The following is a 26246-nucleotide window of genomic DNA, read 5'->3' as shown; positions in this document are numbered from 1 at the left end:
TATTAGCCTCAAACCACAGCTACTGCATCTCAGTACTTCATGAGCGTGCACTCATTTGTACTCATTGCTGCCTGCTTTTTGGAGCCAGAGAGCAAGGGATGGGAACCTGCAGCTGCAGGAATCCCCTGGTCACCGGGGGCTCAAGTGGCAGCACCCCCACAGCCCCATCCCACCAGGGTGTCCACTGACCTGACTCAGCCACGTCGGCGATGGGCACACCCTGCTCCTCTGCCATGAAGCCCAGGATGGAGAAGATGGCAAAGCCAGCCACAAAGCTGGTGCCGCTGTTGAGGAAGCACAGGGCCACACAGTCCCTGGGAGAAGGGGGCAAAGCATAAGCCAGGTATGACCCACACCCCATGGCAGCCCCCAGGGCAGTACCTGCTTTTCTGCCCCAGCCACTGTGTCTCTCCCAACACACCTGCAGCTTGATCCAGCACCAGGGGCTGCAGAAAGATGCCCCAGGCTGGACGACACAGCAGGACTTCCCCCAAGGGAAGCCTTGTGCAAGGACAGCATAAAGATGCATTGCTCACCTAAGCTTGCTTATGAGATAGTCTTCCCACACATCTAAATGCCAGGGGATTTTTCTGTTTTTTTCCTCTCTCTCCCCTGGTCCCTCCTGTAGCAGTATGTAACAGTTTATTTTTGTCTGAGAAGGGAACATGTTTTTTTTCCTTAATAGATTTCTCAGTTACAATCTTCTGGGTTCTCAGCACTACTAGGTATCTCCTGGTCTTTGCATTATGAGAAAAAGATAATCATAGCCATCCAATTTATTTTCTCTGATCTATTCCCTTTTGTCTGTTTCATCTCATTCTCATCCATCAACACTTTAAACTGAACATCTCTTATCTATCCAATTCCTTTTCACGCTCGAGTCTCCCTAGTCCTCTTGTGACTGCAACCCTGGGGACAACAATAACATTTGCAGCATCATTCTGAGATATTCTGAACCAAATTGAATGCACCCCTTCTGGCATTTCATGGCCTGCTCTGACTTTATTAAATGCTACTCTGCAAATCCAGTGTGATTTTTCTATATCAGTCTTTAGTTATATAGCATTTTTGGGGCTTTGTGTTCCTGTTTGCATGTTAACTAGGTCAGAGCCCCTGCATCATGCAAATTCAAATTATTCCTTCCAAAGCACAGCTCTTGCATTGTCAAGGACTGCACAGCACCCAGCACCATTCCTCTGCCTTTACATTTGGTTTTTAAGGCCCAGTGAATCTCCCAGCTGAGAAGGAAGGCCACACTACATTAATCCCAGCTACCCAATGAGAAGCCCAAGCCAGAACCTCATTTCTCCAGTTGCTATAAAGTGCCTGCTCTCCACTCAAATTATGTTCTCAGTAATTTCATACAAATTCTCACATGTTTCAAACAGTTCCTCGTCCTTCCTGGTGTTTCTCCCTCTTTCCCCTGGATGTATCCATGACAGGTCAAACCCTCCTTGGAAAGGCATGGGCTGGAAGGTGTTCTCCCATTATCTGGAAGGTGGGAAGGGGTATCATGGTAGAGAGTAAAATGAGGGGATGGCCAAGTCAAAGAGATCTCTGCAGATTTACACCTGAAAGGGGGCCAGGAAGACATGAAGAATTCCCTTGCTGTGACAGGAAGCAAAAAATGCTTGATACTGTTTGATGCCACCTTGGACCACTGCATATGAACAATGGTTTTTACTGCCCACATCCTTTTCCAGGTCACCAAAGATTACACCTGGCCTGGTATAACAAAGTGGGGCACCATGCTGATGTCCCTCTCCCCTGTTAAATCCTGGTTCTGTCTTCTTACCCAAACTAAGCCTGTAGAGCACAGGAGTGACTCATTAAAACTGGATCCATGCCTGGGAAAGGCTAGTTGAAGGTTTTACACCAAAACTAAGACCAGCATTCCTAGAAAAGCCAAACTGCATATAGGGTAGAATCACAGCACCCTGTGCAGACAGAGATCTCTCCCCTTTCTACAGCAACTCCCAGCTGCAGTTCCCGAAGGTCTTTACAACCCAGTTGCTGAGCAGCCCCTGTCATCATCTCCATGTTACTTATTAGGCTGGGCATGCAAAGGGCTAATGTCCAAGGACATGTTGAAGGCCAGAAACAGATCCATTATCTCTTCCTTTCCTACAGCTCTTTCTCTGAAAACTGAATGTGGGGGAAGGGACATGAAAAGAAACAGGCATCCTAGCCCAGCTGTTGTTGGGAAGAGGCAGCCTTGCAGCAGGAATGAACTCCTGAAGTGAAGAAAGATGCCAGCCAGGGATCATGTAGACAATGGTGTGCCTAGACCTTAAATGGCAACAACCACAATTTTGAATTTTAAAGATGGGGAAGAAGTCAGTGCCAGAAGCAGCCCAATCAGCAGAGAAAGTGTGGGAAGAGAGGTGGCCTCTTCCCACAAGCCTTTAAACCCTAGGGATGGGTACACATACAGCAAAATGAGCTTATTTCCACTGGACCACTTCAACTCAGCAGTCTGATTCTATCTGGCAACCTGGTCCATTTCTGTTCCTGCAGTCCAGCATGCAATAAACACAAGGCACATCTGCAGGCTCATATGTAACCATAGATAGCACACAGGAACCCAGAGCACTGACAGCTGTACCAGTCACTGGGTCCAAATGAACCACAGAAGGATAAATCACAAGGTGAAAGGACTCCAGTTGAGAGCCATTAGATTTCACAGTTCTGCTCCCCCTGTGGCTGCTTGTGCACCCATGTAATAAGGAAGGTTGTAGTGTGGGCTGGGGTCACAAAGCTAGTGAAGAAGATCTAACTTTACAGAGTGTGGAAGAGGGGACAGACAGACAATTCCCTTGGGTATAAAGCACAGAGAACTGGATCTGGGGAGAAAACACCTGGAAAAAGTTTTCCTATGCCTTGAGTAGAAACAGAAATCATGACACTTCCAAAGGCCAGCAGCCTCCAGCAGATCCCTGATGTTCAGGAGGGGTAGGCTCAAGGCAGCAGTTACCTGTAGCAGTTGTTATGGTATTTGTTATAGCTGCCCAGAGCCGTCAGGCATCCCAGACAAATTGCATACGAAAAGAAGATTTGAGTGCCTGCATCCATCCAGACCTGCAAACAGGGAGATGCAAACATAGGTGAGAAGACAAGGCCAGCACAGACACTGCACAGATGGGAAGAGGCAGAGCCCAAAGGCTGCTGTAAGCACCAGAAAGGCCAGGGATCAGAAGGGCAGCAGGACTCTGCATTGAAACAAGGCTTTTCTAGAGGCAGGGTGTACAGTGCCAGGAATTACAGTGCTCAGTGAGGCACCCAGGGGAGCTAGGAGTGCCAAAGGGAAGGGATACATCAGGAGCCTCACCCACCCAAATCACATATAGCTCTTCATAACCACCTCTTTCTTTCTTTCTTTGACAAATCTGCAGCACCCTGTGACACTCAAGAGCCCTCCAGCAAGAAGAGGAGAGATGAACACTTTCCATGAGAGCTGAAGAAGCCCTGTGCCACCTGAGGAAGGGTACTTGATTTGGGCAAGCCCAGTCTGCCACTGGCCAGGACAGGTGGTACATACAGCTTGTGGTGTTGGCCCTTCCGTCCAAGACCTAACGTAACAACTCCAAAACTTAAACGAAATTCAGTTGTGGAGGAATACTAGAAATAAACAGAGTTGATTGCAAAAGACAGCTCCTAAAAGAACATACAAGAACACTGTTATTCCCATGAGGCCCCTCGCTCTCACTGTCAGTAACACATCCCAGGGCTCTAAGGCTGACATTTGTCAATGCCAAATTTCATCTGAAAGCCTAGCTGTGTGCAGTCACCAATTCAGGCACTGTCACTGCCTTCTGCAGACAACAGCAAAAGCAGGAACCAACGGTGAGGAATGAAGCAATGACTAAGATTATTAAATAAACCTCTGTTCTCTAAGATCTTTTTTTCCTAGGGGTTTTATAAAACAGAGATAAGACAATCATTCAACCAGTGCTGAAGGGTAGATTCTTGAGACAAAAGAAAAGCAGAAATAAAGTATTGCTGGGACAACTTTATGAGAAAAGTCTCCATTTGACTCCACTCTCCTCTCCCAGAGTGGCAGTGCCAATAAACCCTCAGACAAATGCCAGCCTTGCCCGAGAACCCCTCCAAGAAGAACAGGAGGCAATGGAAAGCACCACAGTGCTTTCCACGAGTTTTGATGCCTTTAAATCACAGCTGTATCTGTCAGCCAAGATCTCATGTCCTGAGGCAATGCTGGGCAGCACCTGCCCAACCAGGCCCATTGCTCAGGCCACCCTTGCTAATGCATGGTTCTGCCTTTCCTCTTCCATCCTGGCCTAAGTACAATCATGTGGCGAGAGGTTTTGTTTTATATTTACTTTTTCTCCTTGCTGGGCTGATGGAGCTTATGAAGGCATGTTACAATCCCATTAGCTGCCATTTTTCCAGAAGAAATTCTGGATTTTGCTCAAGGCACAGATGCACAGAATAAATCCTCTCCCTGCCCACTGCTGCAAACCCCAGCAGGGAGAGAAGGCAAGTGCTGCTAGGATTAGGTTTGGTAAAAACTGCTCTCGCTGACTGTTCTGCAAGCCACTTGTCTAACATTCAACCCCACAGCCTACACTTAAGTCCATCGAAACCCTGGACTCTGGGTTTCAGATCAAACAGGGAATGAGATCAAATCTCTGATTTGTAGAATGGGAAGGGACAGGTGATGAGATGAGACTGGAACAACTAATTCTAGGCACTGGGAAGTCAAAAAAGTAATTGACCTCAGTGTCTTACTCTTTTAGGAGATGAATGGAAAGATGGGTTTAGAGAGCAAGATATTAATTTTTTCAGTTCAAAAATAGTAGAAAAAGATCAAAGGTCTTTTTAAAATTGATTCCTAAAGCATCAGAGTGCTCGTGGGCAGTAAGGCCACAGCTTTCATTTTGCAGCTACATTTTAGGCACAGCAAGGCACTAAGGTGAGCTGGACCAGCAGACACCTTTGCATCAATAATTTAAACATCTTTGCACAGACTGGGATCAAATCCTTTGCTAGGTTTGCTTTTTATTCTGCTGTTCATTGTTATAGCTCTTGTTTTCCATCAAATTTTATAACGTTGACTGGTGCTGGGTCAGGGACAGACAGCACGACACTCTGTGATTCACATGACAAAAGCACTTTATTCTTATGAACCCTCCTTAAATAGAGGTTTAAAAAGAGGTTAAAATGGAGTTAAAATAAACCTTAAATAGAGGATAAAAAGGTTCTCTCTTTAAATAAAGGGTTTGGATTTCCCAACATACACATATGATTGGTTGGGAGTTCAGATTGCTCAGCTCTCTGACCAATGGGCGCCTCCAGTTTAGGATGGAACTGCATTAAACTGCAGTTTTGGATGCAGTTTAGGGATTTCACCCAGTTTCATTGGGTGAAACTCCTGTTTGGATTTGAATATATCCTATCATTGTTCACCTAGGGGCCTGTTTATTGAACCAGGCTACTCAAACCAAATCTCTTATCTACGGCTGAATTAGTTGCCTAGCTACAAGCCAGCTTGTGCTGTGACAAAATTTGAGCTCAGAACACACCCTCTCATGGGGTTTGTAAGCTCTTGTAGCTTAATTTGTCAAGACAAGAAGACTTTTGCCATTAAACTGCCTACCCCACGCTTGTCATAACATTAGACTCAGTTGATGCTTTTCAACCAGATTTAACAGTTGTCAGAAACCTCAAGGATATCAGCTACCTATGAATTGCACCACAGTTTGGGAATGGGAAAAAGACAGAAACTCAGGGTCCCCACTGAGCAGAAAGCTACAGGGAAGAAGAGTCTACCAGTGTTAAATATCACATAAATCACACAAGAAAAGGAGAAATACCCCTCAGGCAGGAAAAGAACTAGTGCTTTACCAGCCATGGTGGAAGCCAAATATCAAGAGGCCAAGCTTCATTAGCTCTGTGGCTTATGATGTGGCTCATTTCTAAAGCCCAGTGATAACCCTGTGTAGCAGAGAACAGCATGGGGTCTTGGGCTCCTCACTTTGCTGTCTGCTCTGGCCAATCCCACACTTGTGGGGTGCACACCTGGCTGCGTGGGAGTCCAGCCCCAAAGGGATAACTTTAGGGAATACAGGACCTGCCTTAGCACATGCTCCCGTTTGAAGCAAGGGCAGTCTGTGGCTGAAACTGTAAATAAAGCCAAGCTTGACTTGCAGAGCTTATGATCCTACTTAGCATGACTCTGAACACCGGCTCAGGCTGCCTGCACATTGTTTCACTCATTAAAAGGTTACTGCAGCTCTTGGGCCAAACAAAGAGACATCTACAACCTTCCCAGTTTCCTTGTAATTCCCAAATTGCCTGGAGGTCAAAGGACTGCCACAGGACTAATGCCACGTGTGCTCCTGACCCACTGGTCATGACCCACTGGCTCACTGGGAGTGGAAGGGGTCCAGCCTCCTCCAGCCTCTCACCAGCAGCAAGACTGCCCATCCAGCCCCACAGGGCTCATGGGGGCTACACAGGCCACTCACTTCAGCAAACAGCTACTCAAACCTTTCCTCCCCAGCCTGCTGCCTGTGCTCATTTCTCTCCCTGTAATGACTCAGAGAAATGTTTTCTTTCAGCTGTTCCCAGACCACTCTGACTAAAAGGCCTTGCAGGGTCAGGCAGGGCTCTCTTTCTACTGCAGATAAAAGCATCCTGCTGTTCTCTGGCCACTGCTCCCAAAGAGATTGGTAAAGTTTATCCTGTTCAGATTTTGCTGGCATATTGGCAGCATGGGTATTTTGATTTAATTATTGTCTGCATTTTTCTAAGCCATACAGATTACTTAATTTTTAATTCAATTTCTTTGAACATGTTGTTTACTCCAGTTTGCAATAGCCTCCTACTCTGTTTTCAGCCAAAACCTTTACACTTGAGCTGCAGTTATACAAGATGGTTATGGCCATTCCTTCACTCCTAATTTTCTCAGCAATATTCACTTTATTATCTGTACTGGAATTTAATAGCTCCCAGTACTGAGATTGAGAACTTCCTAAGGAAGGATCTAAGTGCTTACAAATAACAGAAAGACCACTTTCGAGCAAAACATCATTGAACCCCAGTGGGTGCCATACATCAGATATAGGTGGCATGCTGAGAAGCACTGAACTGTCCCAAACAGCAAGGAGAGACACAGCACAGAGTGAGTACACGCTGTGTGGAGGGTGTAATGCATAGCAGAGAGCAAAAACCAGCCAAGTCTTGAGCTACAGTTCATTTTGCTCACAGCTCACAAGTCAGCCTGTGGCACTGGCACTACCCACCCACTGCACCACACAAACACATCCCTGCCTCAGAAAGGGAGATGGTGACTCCTCAGGTTTTACTGCAAGACTCCCAGGGCACGATTTTCAGATGACTGACGTTCCCCTTCACTCAGGGCTGGCCACAGCCCAAAGATGCAGCCCACATCCCACAGCACTGCACCAGCACAGAGCTGAGGCCCGGCTGCACAGCCCAGGGCAATTCTTCCCCCATCCCCATTCATCCCAGCAGAGAGGAGGACAGGGAATGGGTCACTGACATTTGTAAAAGTGTTCCTGTTCCGTCTGCACAGCCAACACCCAGCTAAGCATCGTGTTCCCAATCCTGCTTGAAAAATACTCCTCGGGAGTGAGGAACAGGGGCTTTGTTCCCAGTAATCCCTCTGTGCCAGCACTCAAGGCCCCCACAAAACTGACCTCATGTTATCCCCATACCTCAGGACACCTGGGGACCTGGAGGGACATTTTGCACTCAGGAGGGGCCTCCCAGCACTGGGGTCACGTTAAACACCACAAGAAAACAGATTTGTGGTTCATCCCCAGGAACACAGCTGTCTGCCCTGGGGAGGTGAAGGGGCGAGTGGATGCTCCAAGGGATGCTCCTGGCTGCCTGGGAAGCTGGACTTTGTGGTCCTCCCTGCCCTGCTGCTTGCAGGCAGCCAGCCAGTAACCAACTTTATTCCTTCCCGCTATGAGATCAGGCTCAGCAGGGCTGGGAACAGGCTTGGGACAAGGAAGCAGAGGAAGCCATCTAAGGTAAATACAGCTGTGGTTCACACCACGGGGGACGCATTGCTCCAGCAAGGCAGAGGAGAGGATTCCAACCCCAGCCCCTCTGGCAGGCTGTGGGAGCATTGTGTTCTCCCTGCCTGCCCTCTGTTCTCCCAGAGTGGGAGCAGAGAGGACCCCAGAGGGGCTCACAGCCCTCTGCCAGGGCTGGGGACAAGCACAGCCCCGCCAGGGCACACGGGCACAGTGGGACCTCCTGTGCCCTGAAACCAACACCTGCAGAAGGGGAAAAAACTGTGCAAACCCAGCATGCTGTGTCAGGGCAAAGATCCGCTGAGAAAACAATAAATACAGGGAACAAATAATATTTAGGAGGCCTGTGCTCGCCCTTCCCTCTCACAGAGAAGCAGCAGCAGGAAGGGCCACGATTTGGGGCTCTGACCCCTTCCCAGCGTGGCTACAGGGGCCTATGGTTAACCCAGCAGGTCCCGGCCCTGCAGGATGCACACATCTCTCATCCTCCCTTGTGGTGGCTGCAGGGGTTTATCCTCAGCTCAGCATTGACTGTAAAAGCTGCCCTGGTCCAAACCATGACCTCAGCATTCCCCCTCTGCAGCCCCAGGCAGAGTGCACAAACCTCCCCCCAAAAAAAAAAACCTGAGGGCGTCTTCTCTTGCCTTCTCTTTCTGTCCTCTCTGCAGGGGCAAACACTCCAAAAAACAATCATCAGGGAAATGGGTGAAAGAAAATTAGAGGGATGTAGGGAAGGATATTCAAAAAGAAATGCACAACTCTGCTGACCACTGGCACCTCCAGAGCTTCCCTGCCCCAGGACTGGGATACAGCCCCCAGATTCAGGGGCCTTCACTACATCTGGGATGGGTGGAAAGCAGCTTATCACAGAAGCTTCTTTCTTTATATAAAGAATGGATAAAGTACAAGCAAATACAGCATGATGGGTGTTTTCTGGAAATTACAAGAGGAAAATAAGTGTTGAGAAACATTTGCTGCTTTTCCAGAGAGACAGAAATTCAGCAGCCTCTGAGCCCAACTCCTTCTCCATTCTCACTCGTTAAACCTAAGGAAATTTAGCTGAGAGACTTGATACCAGAGTGAAAGGAGACTATTACATTTCTTTTCTTTAAAGCAAACCCAAACACATAAGACAGCACTTTTGGCATCAAGCCCATCTGTCCTCTCTTTATATATGTCTATCTAAACAGTGACTGGCAGTGATGTGAAAGCTTCAATCAACAGAAAGCCTGACAGCATCTGAAAAAAATTCTTTCAATGACCAGTTTTATACACTTAAATCTTAGTTCTACTTCTAAATTCTTCTTGTTTCATCTTCTGGTGGATCCCACTATGCATCCCTGTCCTTAATCATATTCATAAATTTCCAGCATTTCCTGCTGAGTAAAACTATTGATAAAACTGATAAATGCAAAGGGTGGAGTGATCAAAAGTAGAAATGGAGGATGATCCCAAGACCCTCTGTTGGTCCACACTGTGAAATACACAGGATGCATCTGGAGCACAGCAATGCAGTCTAGGAGTGGAAAAAGATCTTGGGCCTAGTTATGGCTGACTTGCTAACATCATAATATTGAATAATCTACATATTAAAAACATGAACTATGAGTTCGTTTTTAGAAATTTTTTTTTTGTTCTTTTGTTTGGGGACAAGCAGTTCAAGATAGGTGACCTCTTTGGTGGTTTTACTGTTATCTGCTCATATTTGAGCATAACTGGTCTTCCTTATTCAACACCTTGGTTTGGCAGTTGTCTGTATGGTCTGATCTACCTATCAAATGCAATTCATTTACCATTTTAATTACAGGCATTTCACAGATTGAGGAAATGAAGATGCAGGAAGATTTAGGGCACTGTACACTTCATAGCCAGAAGAGACCATCATCAATCAGCTTGACTAAGTTCTCATAGACAGGATTTCCCACTTCTGTCCAAGGTCACTTGGCAGGTGAAAAGCAATGATTTCCACACATCAGCCTGATATTCTGACATTTAATCAGATCTCAGCTGTTGCTGCTCCCCTGGTAGAATCTGATAAATAATTCATCCCCTCATTTCACCTAGTTTTTCATATACTTTAGAAGAGCTTTGATTTTTGTCCCCTTGTATATTGTTTGCCCTTTATTTAAATCTCCCCTTGAGATGCCTTCTCATAAGGCTCAGATCAGAGAGGTTATTTTTTTTTTTTTAATTTCCAGAATCCCTTCCTGAGCACTAAAGAATCTTCAATTTTTCCAAGCAGTGCAGGATGGCTGGTAAACAATTACAGCTCACTGTCCTTTGAGCACAAATCAGTTATAATCAACTTGGTCCCCATGAGCTGGCAGGACTCACACCACAGTCCCTGCACAGAGATGGGGGGCACAGCCACACACATGTGGGGCTTGGGGCACTAACACTTCTCTCTCTGATGGGAAGACAAGAGAAGACTCCAGTCCTGCCACATGGTTCAGTAGGATGGTTAAAACATGCCAGAGGAAGGCAACCATTGCTGCCAAATCCTGCTTTTCTCCCTCAGAAGCAAAGCATTCATTGGGGAATGTGGAGTGGGGAAGGAGAAGCAAGTTTTCCTCCCTTGGTTCAGGAATTTTCCTTCCCTGGTTCAGAGCCATCCTCTTACTTCGAAGGGTTACTCTGCCTTTCTGCCAACATTTTCTAGGCTGGAAGGAAGCTCTGCTTCTAAAGCACAGGCTGCAATTGAAAAAGTTTGCCAGGACAGACCTAATGAGGACACAGTTAGAACCAACCATGCCACGCCTGAGGTGGCTTAGTTCAGTCCCCTGGGCAACACAGCCACGGTAACAACAGGACTTTTCATAAGAGAAGGAGCACCATTCAAAAATATTAATTCATTTCAGAAGCCTCTTGCACCTCATCAGTGCAAATAGAGACACAATCACAGCAAACACAGACCTGTCCTCATGCCCTTTCATGCTTTTCTGCATTTTCATGCCAAGGGAGCAGCTGTCCTACCATACATCTACTTATGTTCCCATTCACAAAAGTAACAACTGAGGCAGCACTGGTGCTAGACGAGAAAGAGTTAATAGGGTTACCAAGGGTTTTGCTGGCCTATTTTCCAGGCAGGCACCCTTTAATCTCCTTTGGAAACACCTTCACACAAAGGCTGGTACAGCAGCTCAGCTGGAGCCAGGATTTAACGTGGAAGAACTTGTCCCAAAGAGATTAAAAGCAGCAGTCGGGCGCTGACCCTCCTGTCAAACAGGCAGGAATTTCTCACCAGGGATGGGAAGGAGGGGAAGGCAGCCAGGTCCCAGGGACTGCTGCTGCTGCATGCCATGGCTTCCACCATCCATGCACCCAGCATGCTTCCCAAAGAAGATGGAGCAAATGTGCCAGGAGCAGGGCTCATCCCCACAAGCTGCTGGCACGGTGCAAAGTGGCTCCAACAGCAGAGGAGTCACCCCAAGAAACGGGAGGGACAGCTGGCACCAGTCATGATAAAGGATTAAATCCCACTGCCCATACCCTTGAGCAATTCAGACTCAGACAGGAAAATGTGGGAACAGCACTGGAGGGCAAGAGAGCAGGGAAATATCACAATATCACAGCTCTGCCTTACAGCCACAGAGGGGGAAAAGTGGAAATTAGAAGTAAGAAAGTAGAAATTAGAAGAAAGAGAGTAGGAAAACAAAAAGGAGAGAGTGAGGGATGCCAGAGGAATTCATGCAAGCACAGCTTAGCTGTTCATTCCCCCGCCCTCCACCTTACCTGAGGGTCCCCAAGGCGACTGATGTCTGGATAAAGGTAAAAGAGGATTCCCTGGGATGCCCCTGGTAAGGAGACTCCCCTGATGAGCAGAACAATCAGCATGACATATGGGAACGTGGCAGTGAAATATACCACCTGGGAGGAGCAGGAAGGGACAAGTGTGAGACAGCAGCATGGGCCAGAGCACACAGTGCCAGCCAGCAGCACAGAGCTGACCCCCAGGCTGGGAGAGGGGGGCAGGGGACAGGTCAGGCTGCTTTGCTCAGCACCTTGCTGTCTCCTGCAGCAGAAAGAAACGTGTTTCAGGAAACTGAGGATATGCCATTGCATGTCTGGAGCCAGAGAAAGCCTTTCTAGTCCTAGGAGAGATCCAGATCCTGAGCCAGGCTGTCAGCAGGTTGGAGTCAGAGTGGCTCTACCAAAGGCAGTGGTGTAATATCTACCTGAATGTGAAAATGAGCTGTTCCCATCTTCAGATCCCTACTCCAAACAGAGTTTGAGTGACACACAGACAGTCCCTTCTCCAGAGCCTTTAGTGGCAAGGGTGAAAGGGTGTGCAGGGAACACCCTGAAACATGATTGCCATGGAAGGACCACCAGGGACAATGCTGGGCGTCCCCAACTCAGAGCTGGAAGTGGCAGAGGGGTTGTGCCCAGCCCTTCCCATTGCAGTGACCTCTGCCTCTGAGTGACCCCAGTTCAGTCACCCATCATGGGCATTTCAGGCAGAGCAGGGCTGCACATCTCGGAATTGCCACCAAGGAAGCAGACCCAAACAGGACCCTGAACACGTGTTCTCTTGCTTTTTGTGCCACTAGCCCCATGAACATTGCAGACACACTCAGGTAGTGTTAAAATCCCTTTCCTCTAGCAAAGGAGCTACATCCCTTGGGGGAAAGCTGGAAACCAGTATCAGTTAATCCCTTCAGGGACTTCACCTGTGGTAAATGTGACACTCACTTTGGGGACTACCAGGGTACTTTCAGGACTGCTCAGGCTAGCTGCTGTACCATACCACAATGACACCACATTGCAGTCTGTTTCCCACACAAACTGACATTGAGACTCATGTAACCTCAACAATACAAGTAATGTGATTAATCCTTTTGCATTGCTTCCACACCTTAAAGAATTATTGACCACCTCGAGAAGAGGGTGTTCATTATCATGCTAGGCCAAAAAAAGAGAAGTTGCTTCTTCAGGTTTTTCCTGTGTGGACATGCTGAGCGAGGACTTGCATTAGCATGCTTCATCTGAATGCTACCCTACAGCTCTTTTCTCAGCTCTGGCAGTTATGCACTGGAGAGCTCATCTCTGAAGAAAGTGCAAAATGGAATGATGTGAAGTGATCCATTTCTCACACCTGCCCATCCATCCAGAATAAGTTGCTTTAAAATTCACCTAAAAGCACACCATCCCTTAGTGGGAGTCACAGGCTGTGACTCATTTTTGGAGGTTTCTGCATTTAGGGGACATCCTACTGAGAACAAGTATATTATTTCCCTGGACAGTATGACAAGTTCTGCTCTGCCCCTGGGTAATCTTTATGATCTGAGTAGTGATTCAAAAAGAGATTCTATTTTCTGGATCCACTCCTATAGACACCATCTGAATAAAGCAATGTCCAAAGCCCCTGATTCTGCAAGTCCTCCCCCTAGTCAGGACACACACTCTCCAGTGATTCAATTGTATTGTAGGACAGGATTTGAAAGATATCCCATCCTTGGAAAAGCCCAGTACTAGACTATCCTCTCTATCTGCAGCTCCAGGTTTTCTATACATTTCATGTGCCCTGCTCTGTGTATCTCAGCAGTCTTGCATAACACTGACACAGAGATCAGTGAAAAATGCCTCCTTGCTGAGGTTCTGATTGCCTGAGATGTCTGGAGCAGTTTCATCCCTGTCCCTCTGAGTCTGCATCCTGCACACTGTAGAAACCAAGGACAAGATTCTTCAGCACAAGTAAATGCCATCATTCCCCATAGTCTCAAATTTTCAAGGAGCTCTGATTTAGAGTTGTACAGTGACAGTAAATCAAATCTACAGGTCCTGCAAGATTAACCATCACCACTGTATTTACCACACAACCAAAGTCTTCCTTCAGAAAATAACAGGATGCAAGTCTAAGCTTTCTCAGCCCATGAAAGCAAGATTAAAACAAAAATCATAAAAACAATTCATTGTCTTTGAACCTTAGTGCACGTTCTTCCAGGATGCCAGATTGCACATTCTTGGCTAAATCTCTTAATAACATCAGTTTTAGGAGCTCAGGGTACAAACGGGTACTACCTGGGGGATGATTTGGATTCATATTTTGGTAACATCCTCTACAATCTGCATGAATGAGTGTGTTAAGCTTTTCACTCCACAGCCATTCACACCTCCACTGAGATCAGGGGCCTGAATTTGGAGAATATTTTGCTCGATTAAGATTGCCAAACTTCTATCTAACAACAGGAACATCTGGATCCAATGAGATATTACTCAGTGCTTGGCTCAGACCCAATCTTTTTTGTTTTTTGGGCATTGTTAGCACTAACTACATCACTAGGAACCTTGCTGGGATCAGTGTGATCATTTTGTCACATGCTGGTCAACAACATCCAGGGTTTTATTTGAATCTGATCCACATGCCTCGGCAAAGTGGTTCCATCTGTGACAACCTCCTGCCTGTAGGAGCACTCCTGGGGTCAGGCAGTCCCTGTGCTGGAGGATGAGAGCCACTGCTGATCTGAGAAGGGTGATTTCAGCTCAGGGTGTTTGACCTCCACAGGCAAATCCTCAGAATTAAGGAATATTTCTTTCCCAGTGGGGTTATATTCCCACAGCCATCATTTTAGTCAGATTATTAAATACATGGAGGGTTGATGAACCTATGGATGCTGTTGCTCCACTGAAAGAAGGTTTCTGTTTTCAAGATCTAAACATGACTAGTGCTTTTTGCTAGAAATCACTTGCATTGGACCAAGAACTGGTATCTAAAATAGATTGAATTTGTTCTCAAGACTTCCCACACTACATTTGCTGTATCTTAATATCATATTTGCTGTTATTAGACTGCCTCTGTTTTCCTTTACCAGGCCACCACAGCAAGCAGTTGCTCTTTTCTTCTATTTTTATTCATGAAAACCAGAAAATATCATCCCTGCAAGCTGCCTGAGTTCCCTGTCATGTTTCATAATCCCAGAGCATTCTGGAAGCAAGAGAAACTGCTAACATCCATGCCATCAACTTGATGGAAATGGGTGCAGCTAAAACTTACACACCATCACACATGATGGCTTGTTCAAGACATGCAGAGAAGACAACATTTAGGAAAGACACTAAACTTTTTCATTTCCATCTGTTCTTGCTGGCTCCAGACAAAGCTGGCTGGGAATAGGGTCAGGAGGCAGTAGCAGAAACTAAGTAATGAGGTCAGGGCAAATGAGAGTGGCACACTCTGTAACAGACAGCATGGAATGGAGCTGGATGGTCACACCAGTTCTTCCCAAAAACATTCAAAGAAATAATGTGGTGACTAGTGTGGGGAAAGAAAAAGCAGACCTTTATTACTAGAGAATGGGCAATGGTAGGAAGAGCTGGGACAAACAAAAACCATAAAAACTCCGATGGTGCTGAGGCAGAGACGACTTTGGGACCTTCACAGTTACCTTTGTCTATATCTAATGAATTTGAAGATTTTCCAGTTGCACTTGCCAGCAGAGGCAAAAACATTCTGCTTGCTCATGCTGTGGTGGGAAGGAAGGGAATATGCAACTACCCCATACACAGAGGACTGCAGGGTCTCCTGGGCCTGTGGATGGAGAGGCACTAGAGAGGGATATACACCTTGGAAGTTAATGCTCTGAGATGCCTCAGTGCTCCCATCCTTTCCTACAGAAAACACAGAGCCTGGCTCATACTCCTGCTGTACACTGAGCCCTACAGGCTCCTGCCAGCTTATGCAGACAGTGGTTCCCAGAGGAACCACTCCAAACCTATAAAAGGTGAGTAGAACCAGTGCTGTGACCAAGGGAAGAGGCTTGACCTGAACCAAGGACTCACCTTGCCCGTGGACTTGACCCCTTTCCAAATACAGAAGTAACAGATGATCCAAGCCAGCAAGAGACACAGAGCCAGCTCCCAGCGGAGACCACCCAGGTGCTGGATGCCATCCGAAATCTTTAGCACTCTTCTCCTGCGTTGTGGGGAAGCAAAGGAACATGCAAGGGTCACTGATGATGGTCAGTAATGTTCCCAACACCATGCTGGTTCTCACCTCCTCAGTGTCTGGTGGCTTTGGGGAGAAAAGCTGTCTCACTAGCAAGGTTCAGCTCTGAGCTGAAAGCCTCAGAGGAATTAAGCAGTGCTCTTCTCTGCTGCCAGCCTGGCAGGTCACACATGGACACACAAAGTTCCCCTACATTTCTGACATGCTCCAATCCTCAAAATGAGGGATGTACTGCACTTACCATGCAGAATTCATCAGACCACCCAAGAAGCAATGCTGTCCAACTCCTTCTCCACAGCACACTTCTCTCTTTTGAGGCAGCCACATAATTGACCTCAGGACACAGAGCAGCACAGCATCCCGTTCTGTGACTAAGACCCAACCAAAATCCCCACTGTGCAGTCAGAGGAGGCCACCTAGAGCATCCTTTTGCAGCCAGCGTGGAGAAAAAATCCTGGGCTATGTGGACCTTGGTACAAATGAGGTCAGATAATAGCAGCCTTTCCATGTCATGTGTAAGCCAAATCTTCCTCATCACTTACAAAAGTAAGGACTCATCCTCCTCCATCTCCCACACCACACAGTTGAACCTGAGTGTGGAACCCCAGGGTGCAGTCCCAGAAACCCAAGCCTGAGACAGGCAGAGAGAGACTTGCACAACACTGGAGTCCAGCAACGATGTCCACCCTGCTGCAAAAGACAGTAATTATCCCAAAATAAAGGTGCTGCTGGAGAGCCCTTGTCTAAGGCACACTGCTGCCCTCCTCGCCCCACAGCCTTGCAGGTGATAGAGGGGGTGAGAGCAGGGTTGGAAAAATCACACTGCTCTCTCAGATCCACTTCGTCGTGTTGCTCTTTGCCTGCTTCTAAGGATGTGGACTCTAACCAGTGCAAAGGCTGCCACTGGACTGGAACTAACTGGGTGCTGTACTGCAGCCAGGAGAGACCTGTGAGTGTGCCATCAGCCCACTGGCAGGTCAGAGCTCCTCAAAGAAATGCTGGCCTCCTACCTCCCTGCCCAGGGAGGGCAGGAACAGATGCTGCATCGGAAGCAATGGACAGTGGAAATTTCCAGTCCCATGCTGCTTATTCCCCACTAACACAGGGGTGGTCATAGCAGTGATAGAAACAACTTTTCCAATGTTCAGCCACACGAAAAGCAGTCTAAGGCAGGTCACCATCCAATCACTTGTGAGCAACAGGGAAAGGGAGAGCACAGGCTCAGGGAGCACACAGGAGACAAAGAAAATTTAAAGACTTTGAAGTTTAAGAGCAATGTCCCTGTGCTGAGCTGAGGAAGCCCTGTGGGTGCTGTGTGTGTGCTCCATCCACCCTGGAGGGTAGATGGGGACAGAGCCCTCCATCCATCCATCCATCCATCCATCCATCCATGGGAAATGCAGGGTGGCAGCAGAGGGGTTACCTGCACAGTCATTCAGACAGAGCTCAATGCTTAACTGGGCCTGAGCATCATCAGAGAGCCAACAGACCTATGCCTTTGTGTCAGACATAAAGCTGCTCTGGACCTCAGGGTAACAACACAAGGGGAGAAAACAACACGAGGCACCAAATTTCAGTGTGAAGTTATCTGACCCTAGCACTTCGTTTCCATTTTGTTGAGGTTCTCTCCTCAGCATAACTTGCAAATCAGTCACCCTACAGTGAAAACATCACTTCTTTTTCTGTTTTTGAGATAAGACCAGTGCACATACAAAAGTCACCACCCACCATGCCAGAGCCTCCTGGGAACATGCTGGTATCACACAGCAGCATGGATTCAAAGGAAAGAGGTCAGTGAGACCAAAAAGGACAAAAGGTCCAGAGGAACAGGAACACAGCATCAGAGAAGGACAAAATCAGGTGGCTCTGAGGCATGCCAGCACAGCTCCAGAGCAACACCACAGGCACAGTGAAGTTAACCTTGGCTGACAGCCCTGAGAGCCTTCACTCTGACCTGCCCAGCTTCCCCTCTTCTATCCTCTTCTGGCAAGGGTGGATTAATAGGATGTGCTACTGCAGTTTGTCCTTTGGAAATGATATCTGAGACGTGGAATATCCATGGGTGTCGTGGAAATGCTGTCTGAGAGGGAAGGGGTGCACAGGCCTGTCCTTTACTTACTCCCAGAACTCGATGACCGGGGACGTGGCGTTTTCACTGCTCACATTGAACGTGGAGTTCGCCTTCTGGAGCTCCATGCAGTTCCCTGTGGGAAGGGCCCAGGGAGAAGAGAACTGTAAGCAGCAGTGCCCAGAGTACCAGAGGATCTGAAAAATCCCTCCCTGTCCATCCACAGTGTTGAGACTCACTGACATTGACTCTAGGATAGTATAGTCCCAAGGATGCATCAAAAAAAAAATCCCTTCCTTGGAAAGGCTGGCAAGAAATCTAAGGCATTTAAGATGATAGCATTTAATTTTTCCTTCTAGTGATCAGCACTGGGTCTGTGGCTAACACACAGAACAGGATGAGTGAAAGATGCCAAGAAATAAGGCATCTGTGTTAGCTGGAGCCCAGAGCAGGAGTCACCACTGCACAGCACTGGTGCTCTCCAGCAAAGACCAAGATCAACCAAGGCTCTGCCACAAAAGTGCTAACAGCACTGCAGTGACCCAGCATCCCAAACCCTATGTCCCACCCACACAGGAGCAAGACACTCTCCTGAGGCTTGGCCCTGGGCAGCAGCAGGTTTCCCTCAGCTGGGATCTGCTGGAGGACAGGGAAAGGGCTCCACACCCACCTGTGTTCCACTCGTGGTCACAGCTGCCCCACGGGAGGTCAATGGTGAAGGAACTGAAGAGATAAAACAAGGCCCAGGCCAGGACAATGATGTAGTAGAAGTTGAGCAGTATGACGATGACCTGTGAGGCGTAGCCAATTCCTGCAGAAAGCGAGCCCCAAAGGCAGGTGACCCACGTGCCAGGGGACAGGGAGAGGATTCCCTTTGGGAGCTGCTCACCCAGCGTTTGTCACTCTTCCTGCTGCCCTGCCACAGCCTTCCCTGGTGAAAGGGTGGCAATGGGAGGGACGCTGGGCAGGGGGTGAGCAGGTTATGGCTGGAGCACCACCCAAGGGGCAGAAACATACAATGGTGAGGCACCTGCTCTTCCAATAAAATTAATTTTTAAATATTTTTTACTTTCCCTTTTCACTTGTATTTGGGAAGCTCTTTTATTAACACTGCACACCTTCCCTGGGCAGTGTTGGAGAAGCATCTAAAAGATTTGGCATGTGAGGAGGAGGAAACTGTGACTTTCAGGGAAATGATGGAAAGCTTGAGGCTGGATAATGTCATGAAACAGTGCTAGACACAGAGGATCTGACTACTAACAATTTATTAAGAGAGCTGACACCTTCACCAGTAAGGTTTTGCACCACCTGCAAACTCACAGAGATGACAGAGCATCAACTTAAAAAAACAGCAGCATGATTTAGGTTCTTCATAACCACCAGAAGCATTTTCCTCATTTACCTCTTAGAGGACAACCTTGATTGGACACAAAGCTCCTGACCAAGGCTGTGGCCATGAAGAAGGAAACTGGGGTGCAATGTAACAGTGAGAACTGTTTGGTGAAGAAGGCGACCTGTTTTTCCAGGAGGATTTTGGAAAGGGGGCACCCCTCAGGCAGGTGGGCCGGGGATGTGTGGAAATAACAATCCAGGCTGTGGGGTGACATCTCTGCTCATCCCCCCGGGGTCCCAGGGTCTCCCCCACTTCCCCATGCCCTCCCAGCTCCCTCCACTCACCTTCAAAGAGGGGGCAGATCCTGCGCCAGGCAGTCACCCCTCCCTGGCTCGTGTACTGCCCCAGTGCTGTCTCCAGGAAGAACACTGGGATCCCACAGGTGAAGAGGAAGATGAGGTAGGGGATGAAGAAGGCACCTGGCAGATTCAAGTGGCAGATAGAAAAGTAAGCCCCACGAGGGGAATGAGGTCAGGCTGTCTCCAGTGAGTCACCAGGGACAGCCTTGGAGGGATGGTGGCTGTGGAGATTGGAAGGTTACAGACAGGATGCCAGGAAAAAAAAATTTTCCTCAAATAAAATTTCATCCTCTAGAGTGATGTGATTACATGAATAATTCAATATGTACAAAGAATGGAGAAGAAAGGTGTAAATAGCTATATGGAAATGCAGAAGAATACTCTGCTGTAGAGGCATTACAACTTTTAATCAGGTTGGTGGCTCCTTTCACATTGATTACTGTGACTGAATAAACTGACAAACCCGTGGATGCCAATACCAAGGCTCTGAGGAGCACATGGAGACTGACACTTTTACCCAGTCTGTGGGGCTGCTCAATCATTTACTTGGCAAAAAGCAGCAGATGAGCAAAGGAAGAGCAGGAAAGCAGCACCTCACAGCAGCAGTGCAGGAAAGGATGCATCTCACAGCAGCTGCTAAGGGCTGCCCTCCTGTTCCAGCCCTGTCACAGAACAGCCAGACAGAGATTCAGTGCTTCAGGCTTTTGATTACCCCAGGCTAATGTTAATTGCAGTAATGGCCTTTACCCCAGAGAGCACAGGAGACAGCCCTGCAAGATGGTCCATGCACATCCCGTGCCACCCACACATCATGGGCCACTGGAGCTGTTCAGACCCTGCTGAAAGGCAGGGACACAGGGCAGGGAAGAGGCAGAGTCAAGCAGAAAGCATCGTCTTGGCTGTGGGGAGCTCACAGGGCATGCAGGGTCAGAGGTGGCAACCCAACCAGACACTAATTGTGGTTTCCCTGCACAGGCCTTTTCCTGCCTGTGTGATGCTAGCTGGCTTTGGGCTCAGCTTGGTGGGGACTCATAACCCAGGAGATTTCATTAAGAAGCTTAGCTAGCATGCAGGGGCTAGGAAAGGGAAGGGGAACTTTGGGGACTGGCTGGGATTCCCATCCTATGCTCATTTTAGCCAGGTACAGAGCCACAGCCCATCTTCTTGGGAAAAAAAAAATCCACGAGCAAAATAGGCAGGGAAGGCACCATTGTAGCTCCCAAACATCCCAAACAGGAGATGAAAGGGGTGCTGGCTTAATGGTTTGACTCTGTGATCTTAGAGGGCTTTTCTAATCTCAGTGATAGCCCTGCAGGAACAGTGCACATCTGCCCACATGGTGTCCCTCCACCAGCAAACAAAAATTGGTGAAGGGGAAACAGTTGTCTCAACACCATCCCCTCAACTCCCAACTTGCACAAATCATATCATCATGAAAGTCAAGCCTGTTTCTAAGAAAGACTGTTGTCATATAAAAGTTTATATTTAACTAAGCTCCGGGAGAGGTCTCTGAGGCAGCAAATTAAGCTTTCCAGCCCAGTTTTCCCTTATTTGCAGCCTGCAGTCTGGCCTGTCCCTTAACCTCTGGTTATCTCGAGTTTCAGGAAGGTTTCAAGAGGGTCTTGATGTGTAGGCTGTGAAATAGCACAGAACTACAGTGGAGGGAAGGAAAAATTTGCAGAGACATGTCTCTGCAATCTGCCCTAATCCCCTGGCATCCCAGGTGGGGGGACTGGTGTGCTGAGCCAGAGCTGATTTAGAGGATGAATGCTGGGCACTGTGTGAGGAACATCATCAGTAATTATTTAACTCAAAACAGATGACAAAGACACTTATGCCAGTTCTGTAGAACCTTGTGTAATTATATGCAAAAAATGTATCGTTTTAAGCAACTTTGCTAACTGCCATGAATAGAGGTTTGTTTATAGGGTATTTTAAGGGAAAACCCTCCCATTCCAGGTCTGGGCTCTGGCCAAGCCCTGCTGGTCGGGCTGTGTGCCATCAGATCCAGGAGTCTGTGTGCTAAAAATATAATCAAGTCACTTTGACTTATTGATTCGGGCCTATAAAGCTGGACCCACTTTTGGGGTGAATTTGGAGACCTCACCTATGGGTGGATGCACCACGTAGGATTTTCCCAGTTTCTGGGAAGGGTTCTCCAGATCCTCGCTGTGGAATGGGGCTCCCCAAAGACTGCAGACTCTGGCTGGTGGTAGAAGTATTTAGGGAATTGGTGATGTATCTGTCTTTCTCAATCCCTGTCCTTTCTCTTGTCAAGTAATGATTAGGTACATCACCTTGCTTCCTTTTGCTTGTTGCTAAAGCCAAGTGCACAGTTTTATTGAATGTATCATTTCACTTTTGTGTTGCCTTTGTGTTCATAGTAAAATAAGACTCTTCCTCCCATCAGTGTCTGCGTTCTTTAAAAGGCCCCTGTCAATCGGCAGAGCAGGGGACACAGGGAGGAGAAATGACTCCATAACCAGCCCCAGTGCCCTCCCCATCCCATTTCAGCAGTGAGGGGCCTTGGCAGATGTGGGGAGCTGGGGAGGGGGTGCAGTGCCAGCAGCCACACCACCAGACAGGCTTCCCTGGTATTTCCCAATCCGTGGGGCCAGCCTGCTCAGGGAGGGCCTGACCCTGCCCCTGCAGGTGAAAGCAAGAGCAAACAAGAGCAAAAATATCAATTTTTTGCTTTTCTTTGTTGTTTTCGTCTACTGTGTAGGGCTTTGGTTATTATGCACTGAGCATTAAATGTGTAAGGGACTACTCTTCCTTCGTTATGTGAAAATATCCCTAAAGAAATGAAGAGTGACTGGCTCTTTGCATAACTCAGATTTTGCAGATTCTCTTGAAGAGGCTCATATTTAGGCAAGCAAAGCAAGAGCTGAGAGCAGTTATCCCCACTGCCTGCACACAGTTCAGAAGGGAGAGAGAGAGTCACCCAGCAGGGCAGAATTATGGGACTGATAATAAGGATAATATGGGACTGATGGGAGTGCTTGCACAAGAGTTAATGCTTGTAGGCTGGCTGTGATTGACCTGGGGCTGGAAATTAAATAAAAGCACTACACCTTTATAGAAGAATGGGAGAAGCAAGTGCCTGCACCAGCATTCCTAAAAGAGTAAAAGGCAAAACCTCTGGCAACTTTTAAAATCCAACTGGAGGCGTTACAAGGGTTTTGATACAGGGCTGTCTGCAGCAGGCTGGGTTCCATGGGGCAGGAGGGAGCCTCGTGTCCTGCACCACCCCATCACACTGCTCTGCTCCAGGAGAAATCCTACAGAAACTGCTTTCCTCACCACATAAGAGCCTGGTGCCCCATCCTTGCTCTCACCTCATGGAAAGGGGGCAGGAGATGAAAGATCTGCCTGGGACTTCAAATCCCTCACAGCCTCTACTGCTTCACAGGACCTTGCTTCAGGGCAATGTCCCCAGGGAAAGAAGTCCCTGTGTGTCCTGCCTCTGCTGCTCCCCTCTCCCCAGAGCACTCCCTGAGCTCTCCCCTAGCACTCAGGGCAAGGGGTGCCTGGACAGGATTCCAGGTCCTTCTCCCATCAATGGAATCGTTCCCAAGGAAAGTTGCAGCAATGGGATCAGACACAGCTCAACAAGCAGCCAAGAAGCATTTCCCCCAGAAAAAAAACATGCAGAAAATTTCTCGTTTTTCAAGAGGGAAAGAGACTGCCTGACCACCTGGCAAAAAGAAACAAGCACTGAACAAAGCATGGCGTGGAAGTAGCTAAACAGTGTTTAATCCTCTTTTATGCCACTGGGGTAAAAGCAGTTTAGTGAGGCCCATGAGACTACCCCAAGCTCAAGCCAGGGGATTTCAGCCCCAGGTCCTCAGTGCTCACTCCCTGCCAGCTCCCAGCCAAGCTCTGCTTCCCCTCTCCCCTGCCCTTCTGGAGGGCCCAATTAGCAGCTTAACACCAGACAGGGAGAGCAGCTCCCTCTCTCTACGTGTCTCTGAGCCAAAGTTGAAAAAAACTTTGTGCTCTTATTTTTTAAAGTTTTGTCCTTTAGAAGGCAGCCGCAAACTGTGGAAGCCCCCAAGTCTGCTGCCAAGGCATGGTACAGCCTCGGGGGGGATGGCTGAGCCCAGCCTGGCCTCGGGGGGGATGGCTGAGCCCAGCCTGGCCTCGGGGGGGATGGCTGAGCCCAGCCTGAGCCATACTGGAGTGCTGGCACCTCAGTGCACCCTGCTTCCCTGGCTCTGCCATGTCCGTCTGCACTCTCACAGCCCTGCCATGGGGATCAGGGGCAGGGGTCCCCTCTCCCACACCTTACAGCTCTGGCAGATGCCAAGGGGGTACCATGTGGGGCAGGAGTGGCTTTGTACTTACACCCCAAGGCAGGAGAGTCCCCTTCAGTCTGCCGTGTCCCCAGCCCCTGCCTCCAGCACCCAGGGGACAGCCCTCCATGGACACACACAAGAGCAGGGGCTGTGTTCAAGAACTCCTGGGAGTTCCCCTGAGTTCCTGCTCACAGAGCCTGCAAAGACATTTTGTTGTCTTTGAGGAGGGGCCCTGTGGCCTCTCCCAGCAGGACCCCCCATCAGATTTGCACAGGATGCCTGTAGTGAGACACACGGCTCAGAAAGCTGAGTTCTCTCCCTGCTCTCCCAGCCTTCCCCCTGCATACAGCCACCAGCAGGAGCACAGCTCCATTCATCTCAGGGAAACACAGCTACAGCCATCAGAAACCCTGGGATATTGCAACTTATCCACGTCCCAGTTGGTTCAAAACTCCTGTTTGGGGTCCACATGGCAGTACCATGCTGACAGGTTGGCACCTTCTCTTTGGACTCATGATCTGGGCACAGCTGAGGAGCTGGGATGGGTGGTGGAGTGGTGCTGGTGGCCTGGCTGCACTTACCTCCACCGTTCTTGTAGCAGAGGTAGGGGAAGCGCCAGACATTTCCCAGGCCAATGATCTCCCCAGCCACGGACAGGACATACTCCAGCTTGTTGTTCCACTGACCACGCTCCAGTGTCTGCTCCTCCTCCTCTTCTTCCTCCTTCTCCTTTTCCACTCCAGGGTGTGTGGGCACCATTTCACCATTGCTGACAGCACCGGGGACTCTGTTATCCATCCCACCTTCAAAAAGTTTCCTTCATTACATTCAGCACAAGCCATGCAAAGAGGCAGAAATTTGGACCATGGGAGCAAGAGAGGGGCAGGGACATGCACTCACACACCTCGAAGTATTCTTCTCTTTCTCCTCATACCAATTCCTGCTGATGCTAAGAGTGCACGTGCATTTTCACTACTGAGTCCAAAACCAGTCCTTAAAAGCCACTATTAGTTTCGTTATTTTAAATTGCCCATCCTCTAAGCCCAGTGTTACACAGAAGACCCAGCAGCTCAGGCTGGAGCTCTCACTGTGTCACATGTGAGGAACAGACTTGAGGCTCGAGGGGGATGATGGCAGGATCAAGTACTTGACAACAATGTACTTTATAAAGGTTTCTCTTCTCTTCTGTTGCTGCCTATCAAGGCCTGGTTTTACAGACCATGTGGTGGATGCCACAAAGCACACAGAAATCCTAGACACGGGAAGAGAACAAACTGAAATTATAGGAAAACAAGTTTATCCTTTTGATGTCAGCAACTGTTGCTGAAAACCTTCAGGGCTGCATGAAAAGGTGATTTTCAGAATGGTGCTTCTTCCTTCTAACAGCAGGATGAAGTCATTGGCATCTGGATCTTGCCTTTCTCAAGGTCTACCCCTCCAAACATCTGCCCATTTCTTGCAAAGTTCCCCATAGCACTGCTCTCAGATCCTTTGGCACCATCTCCAAATACATCTGTGCTTAGAGAAGATCAGCAGAGAGCAGGTGGGCAGCACTTCACTGTCCCACCTTCCCCCAAGTCCAAGAGGACACCACTGGAAGGATCAGGGAGGGTTGAGCCTGTTCCTTCCAGGCAGGATGCCCTGCTGGCAGCAAAGAGGGTGAGGATTGTGGTTCTTCCCAATTCCCAGAGTCAAAGCTGGGATTGCTGAGGACCTCGTGCCAAGGAGGGCGCTTTCCCCTGCACGGTGCCAGCAGCACTCATCCCTGCTCCACGCCCTGCAGAGCACCTTCCCCCAGCCTTGCACTGACATTCATCCCTCGCCAGCAGAGCAGGAAAAGGCGCTGACAGCAAATTGCACTCTCCTCTATTCGGGGAGAACTAAAAAAGGACAAAACAACACTTTTCAACCTCTCCCCTCCCCTTATAAAACACCTGGGGACATGAAGAGGACTAAGAAACACCGGCAAGCGTTTGACAGCGGCTGAAAGGAAGGACTGGGAGGACCCCTCCACGCTAGAAAATTATTAAACAGGCAGAAAGAAATGCTCGGTGACCTCTGAGCCCCGGCAGGGTGAGGGGCACAGGGGGAGCAGGGCAGAAGGAAAAGGGAGCCGAGGTGTTTGTTACCTTGAGTGCGGCGCTGTCGGGGCGCGGGCGACGGGAGAGGCGAAGGCAGGACCGAAAGGTGCCGGCTATTTAAAGTGTGGAAAAGAA

General features: G+C 48.4%; 1 protein-coding gene across 6 annotated transcripts in view; it reads right to left on the bottom strand.

The window, feature by feature from the left end:
* Window positions 1–26246, bottom strand: part of LOC106849409 (sodium- and chloride-dependent GABA transporter 2) — a 38353-nt gene that overhangs the window by 4811 nt on the left and 7296 nt on the right. For 4 of the 6 annotated variants that reach the window (XM_088164653.1, XM_088164654.1, XM_088164652.1 and 1 more), the window contains 9 exons: window positions 26160–26224; window positions 24612–24833; window positions 19718–19852; window positions 18711–18851; window positions 18092–18176; window positions 15807–15939; window positions 11760–11894; window positions 2975–3078; window positions 190–314 (listed from right to left, as the gene is read on the bottom strand). In XM_088164653.1, the coding sequence (XP_088020779.1) occupies window positions 190–314; window positions 2975–3078; window positions 11760–11894; window positions 15807–15939; window positions 18092–18176; window positions 18711–18851; window positions 19718–19852; window positions 24612–24833; window positions 26160–26224 (1145 nt within the window). Of the gene's footprint in view, window positions 1–189; window positions 315–2974; window positions 3079–11759; window positions 11895–15806; window positions 15940–18091; window positions 18177–18710; window positions 18852–19717; window positions 19853–24611; window positions 24834–24934; window positions 25283–26159; window positions 26225–26246 lie in introns of those variants that run through there. The other 2 variants (XM_088164655.1, XM_088164657.1) reach the window with 2 other exon arrangements.

The sequence above is a fragment of the Sturnus vulgaris genome, chromosome 5 (genome assembly GCF_052056855.1).
Source record: "Sturnus vulgaris isolate bStuVul1 chromosome 5, bStuVul1.hap1, whole genome shotgun sequence".
Taxonomy (NCBI): Eukaryota; Metazoa; Chordata; class Aves; order Passeriformes; family Sturnidae; genus Sturnus; species Sturnus vulgaris.
This window is presented reverse-complemented; position numbering and strand designations above follow the sequence as displayed.